The sequence below is a fragment of the Buceros rhinoceros genome, unplaced genomic scaffold (assembly GCF_000710305.1).
Source record: "Buceros rhinoceros silvestris isolate BGI_N320 unplaced genomic scaffold, ASM71030v1 scaffold6475, whole genome shotgun sequence".
Lineage (NCBI taxonomy): Eukaryota > Metazoa > Chordata > Aves > Bucerotiformes > Bucerotidae > Buceros > Buceros rhinoceros.
The window spans coordinates 39962-45753 of NW_010412191.1; the positions used below are offsets into that span (position 1 = coordinate 39962).

The 5792-nt window shown below is 42.5% G+C and overlaps 1 protein-coding gene across 1 annotated transcript; it reads left to right on the forward strand.

Moving 5' to 3' along the window:
* Window positions 1–3002: 3002 nt before the first annotated feature.
* On the forward strand, window positions 3003–3956 carry KCNJ6 (potassium inwardly-rectifying channel, subfamily J, member 6; the record flags this gene model as incomplete). The annotated part of the gene is made up of 1 exon (XM_010136291.1): window positions 3003–3956. A coding segment is annotated over exon 1 (954 nt), but the record flags the coding sequence as incomplete, so codon positions are not given.
* Window positions 3957–5792: the final 1836 nt, after the last annotated feature.

A 5792-nucleotide genomic window follows, 5' to 3' on the forward strand; every position in this document is an offset into this window, starting at 1 on the left:
AAAGAGTAAAAGGGCATCTTGCATTGAAAGACTAAAGACTTGACCTTAGTTTTTCCTCTCAGAGGCTGCCTGAGAGTTGAGAAATGACAGCATTGGAAAGAGCCTGAAGAGTTTACAAAATGGCCAAATGCCCCCAGGGAGATTAAAATGTCTGCGAGAGTGTTAGTGAGTTGCTGCACTGAGAGAGACTCGGGCTAAAAGCAGTCACTGGATCTGGTTGTCTAAAGCTGTCCTCTTACACAGCCAGATGGGAGTCAGCTCTGGTGTGACCTCTTAACGTTAAGAAAAATCCTCCTGTGTCGGAAAGGGCAGGTCTCTGAAGCCCACTTACAGTGACAGGAACACTCCACCACTTTGTGCTAGGGAGCAGAGCAGTGCACTGGTACGCACCCCTGAATGGGGGGGTCCCTTCATAGTTTTCCTGATGCCAGTAATAAAACCAGCACCTGTCTCCCCACCCTGCCCCGCTATGGTTTTTAATGCACTTTGCCATATCTGGTAAGAGATGCTCAAGCAGAGAAGTCTAGGGCATGGCTGCCTTTAATAGAAAGGTCAGCAGTAAGGCACGTTCTCAAAGGGAGCAGGGGACATCTGCACCCTGTCTCTGTGTTCTGCCAGGCTCTTAACTCCGAGGGGAAAGCCAAATATTCATAATGCCTTGAAGATAATGAACCACATGAAATCAGCATTACTAGTCTAACATACAGTCCATAAAAGCCTCAAAAAACCAGAGCCTTCATAGGCTGTTATAAGTATTTGAGGGGTCTGTAACTGCAGTGATGTAATAGCTCCTGTGGACAGATTTCCTTGGGCACAATAGAGAGTTAAGCATAAAGTGTGAAGTCTTAACTTCAAATTTTCTGGCTTTGGCTTAAACCTGCCTCACAAGGTTCCTGCAATGCCTTTTTATTGTGTTTGTTTTGTCATACATTATACAGCATTAGCGATAATGCAAGTAGACACACTGTCGCCAACCAGGGTAAGTTCATTCAGAACTGACTGTCTTGTGACACAACTCCAAGCACTTCCACTACCATCGGACTGAATAATGCTCTCTTTAGACACAGCAGCAAACTGGAAAGGTGACACAGGAGGGAGTGCACAGTCTTAACACGCAGAACTGCTATCAGGTCTTCATGCTACTGTCGTCCTTTGAGTTCTTCTTTTAACACAGAAAAGACCATGAGGCTGAACGGAAGCTTGGCTGGCAGTGGAGCAGGCCAGAAGGAGAGACAACCCACTTTTTTTCCTGGGTATTTCAGTTACCCCTAAAACTTTACAAGGGGCTGAGATCTTTTTCAGCTGGGATGAGTCTGCACTTCTTGAGAAAGATACAGACGCTGTGAGATTCCACAGATGATCTGCTATGTAGCACAAGTTTCTAAGAGTGAGTGGGTAAAACGCTCATCAAGCTTTACTGACCCACCCAGACTAGACACATGCACCACCCTCTCTCTGGAGAAGAGCCCAGGCTTCCCCGCTAGCTCCTCCAGACAGGGCAACGCCAGGCGTCAGCACTCAAGACCATGGAGTGCCAGAGACATGACTGCTGTGTCAAGCAGGAGCTTTGATGGGTTTGTGCCCTTATTTCCCAGACTGACAAGAGGTACTCAGAGGCAGCTGGAACTCAAGGAAACGAAGTGCTCCCCAACCCAAACTGCTTGTTCACAGCTCTCTGCTTGAAGGTCACCACCCACAGCAGGACTGGGCAGCCCACAGCGGAGCCTGCACAGCAGTTACTGCAGCACGTTTGTGTGAACTGCGGCCATTGCAGGATGCACTGACAACATGCAGGTCAACACCTTGACTGTTCAAGAAAAGCATCCCTGTAAACCAATGGCACTACATCACATTGGTGCTACTCTATCCAGAGCCAAGCACCTAGGCAGACCCAGCAGCAGCCTATTCCCTTCACAGCCTGGCAGCAGAGTGATAGCAGTTAGCCAGAAGGGAGAAAATACAGAGTTCAAGAGATTAAATTCCTGCAGGAACTACTGCAGGAACAAGCCCCAGAGCGCAGAAGAGTTTCCAGTTAAACAATAGTTACCCTAGACCTCGGCTTCACACAAAACACATTCAATTAAACCACTTTTCTCCTCAGTAAACTCTTTTTTCTTGCACACAAACATAATGAAGCTATTTATCTCAAAAGGCTGGGAAACTGGAAAAAGAAAAAAAAAAAAGGCAGGCAGTTACTGTCTTGTAAGACACAGAGGAATGCTATTTAGGACCATACTGTTAGAGGAAAAGGTACACTTGAATTAAAGGCCACGGGCGTACTGGAGTAAAATGAAGTCATGTTCTGAAGTGCGGTATGTTTTACATTACGGAGAGAAGAACACAGTTCCCTGCCTCAGTATCAGCAAGACATTGATTTTCTATGGAAATGTGCTTGCATTGCTCTTGCTATATATTACACTGTAGTCTGCCTTACCTTCAACAAGAGTAGGACTGGCTCTTTCTAAAAAAAGGTGTTTTTTAAAATGCCGTACAATTATTTAATCCTTTCCCCATAACAATGTAATTGATAGAAAAAATATCTCAACAACTGCTCATTTTCTCTGCTCATCCTGTTGACTACAATCCCCAAGTGAATCCATTTCCTCATTTATATCTGCCATCTCCCAGAAGAGCTTTCTTGGTGCGTAAGAAATCTCATTTATTAAACCATAAAGGGAGGGGGAGGGAGAAGAAAGATCTGCTTAAACACATCTTGCAGAACTTAAATACTGGGTGTAGATAGGATGCCCCGATAGATAGGAAATGACAGTTTTCCTTCAAAGTAACTCTATTTAGCAATAAATCGAGGATGCTTGGCATCATTTTACTTCTGCGTTGTGCATCTAATAGATGAGCAAAGAACAAGGATGATAATTTTATCGATTAATAGTAATTTCATGCCACTAATACAGGAAGAAGTTACGTGTTGACTTAGAGAAATAATAAGAAAAATAATGCCTAAGAAAAATAATGCCTGCCTTTTTCTTGTTTGTTTGTTTTTCATGGCAGCTAACGTACTGGAAGAAGACTCAATGGAGCAGGACATAGAGAGCCCTGTTACTATTCACCAGCCAAAGTTGCCCAAACAAGCTAGAGAGGATCTACCAAAAAATATAAACAAAGAATGTGCCAAGAGAAAAATCCAGAGGTATGTTAGGAAAGATGGGAAATGCAACGTCCACCATGGGAATGTCAGAGAGACTTACCGTTACTTGACTGACATCTTCACTACCTTAGTCGATCTCAAGTGGAGGTTCAACCTGTTGATTTTTGTCATGGTTTACACTGTGACCTGGCTCTTCTTTGGAATGATATGGTGGCTAATTGCCTACATGCGAGGAGATATGGATCATATAGGGGACAGCACGTGGACCCCATGCGTCAGCAACCTCAATGGGTTTGTCTCAGCCTTTTTATTCTCAATCGAGACAGAAACCACCATTGGGTATGGTTACCGGGTCATCACGGACAAGTGTCCCGAGGGAATTATTCTGCTTTTAGTGCAGTCTGTTTTAGGTTCTATCGTCAACGCTTTCATGGTTGGCTGCATGTTTGTGAAAATATCACAACCCAAGAAGAGGGCAGAAACCTTGGTTTTTTCTACAAACGCAGTTATTTCCATGCGGGATGGAAAATTGTGTCTGATGTTCCGAGTAGGAGACCTTAGGAATTCACACATTGTAGAGGCATCAATACGAGCCAAGTTGATCAAATCCAAACAGACAAAGGAGGGGGAATTTATACCACTCAACCAGACAGATATCAACGTAGGTTATTACACAGGGGATGATCGTCTCTTTTTGGTTTCACCACTGATCATCAGCCATGAAATTAACCAGCAGAGTCCTTTCTGGGAGATATCCAAAGCCCAGTTGCCCAAAGAGGAGCTAGAAATTGTTGTAATCCTAGAAGGAATGGTGGAGGCAACAGGTAACATTTCTTGTACTTTGTATAAGGTAAATGCTTTTATTTTAGAAAGGAAAATCAGTGGGTTTGCTTCACTTTAAAGGAATCACTTCAATAGCCATTACATTTGGAAAAGGCATCAGTTACCTGGTTAGCTTCAAAATTAAAAGCATGCCCAATTTAATTGCCTGTTCCATCTTGCCTAATGGAATTAGTATTGTTATTGCTCTGTTTGGAAAATGGGATAGCATTTCTCATTTTCTAAACTTTTCACAGTATGTCACCCAGTTATTTGTCATTCTGTTGCAGGAGCACCTCAACCACTAGGACCTTGTGGGATAAAATGATTTAGAAAAAAACCACAATCAATACAAAACTCTGTTTATGATTAACACGGAAGCACCATAGTTCCTGATGCTTCCAATCCCCCCTGGGTAACTGCAGAATAACTGCCTGCCACATGAAATTCCTAGCCTGTCTGGATGCAGTAGGAAGTGATAATGTGTTCAGTTACTCTTTTTGCTTGCTTGCTTGCTTGTTTTTCTTTTAACTTGTAACATGGGGCTTGTTCCACTTTAGTTCACAAAAGATCTGTCTGATTTTGTATTTCCCCCTACACACTGCAGAAGTGTGCAGAACACTTAAATCTGGTGTGTATGAATAAGGCATGTTATGTCACCCCACCCCAGTCTTGTTGAGATGCTATTTGGTCATTATTTACAATTACACAGGATAACATCAGATGACACTTGACATGGAGAAAATAGTGTTTGGAATTCACAACAAATGGACTAGCAATGTTTCGTTTTTGCATTAAAGCCAGAACAGTAGAAGGGTACTTTCTCTGAAACTGATATACTCCTGCAATCAGAATGCTGGTATACTTGTTTTAGCAGCTGGAGTTATTTTTTTCCTGTTAATGACAGCATCAATCTCTGAAGTGAGTAAACATAATCAATACAAGGGAATGGTGATTAGAAAATGAAGAAAAGATGTGCTTGGGGGTGCAGAAAACACTGGGCATAGAAATAGAAAAAACAGATTTGCCGGTTTTTTCCCACTACTGTAGCAAAAGCTAGGAAACTCTGAGAATGTGGATTACCTACCTCTGACAGAGGTACAACCTTTCTAACCCTGACTCATGTTTTGCAGCTGGAGCCAGGAAATAAAGAGCAATCTCTTACTAGAACATGTGTGTGTGTTTCACACATTTATTATGTGGTGTCAGAAGAAAACTGCATTTGTCACCATATAATAAACGTGTGAGACAAAAATGGAGCAAAAAAAAAAATTTTTTGAAAGAAACTTGGCAGAGAATTTGAAGTGGTAAATGCAAGGCTTCCAGCTATTCCAGAAAGTAGGTGGTACTGAAGAGAAATCAAGATGAAATGTTTATTGTTTCTGATACGTGCAGTAGGCACAGAGGTTTCAAACATCTACATCACCTTTGGATGAGACGATGAGGAAATTGCTGTTTGTTAGCTGAAGCCATTTTGAAATTTCTGAATTGCAACTAAATGAAACTGACATCCCAAAGAGTGGTGGATATTTCCAGGTTTACCGAACACCATGTTTTCCAGAAAAATGGTTGTCAAGTAGTAGAAGTACAAAAAAGTCTCACCGAAAATACCTATAAGATCAAAAGACAGTATACTTCTGCAGTGCATCAAATGTAGCTTTGTTGTCTCATCACTCTTCATTGTTTTACCCTTCCTCCCTTACCTCATCTTCACCTCTGCACACTCACACGGCCCTAGGGGCTCTTCTTCGCTGCTCTGATACTGATCACATCTTCAACTCAGCCTTTACTATCCTTCACTGGGGGGGCTCCCTTTCAGACTGCTCGGGCTGGCAAAGTTTAAGTTAAAATGCTAGAAGAGTCCATA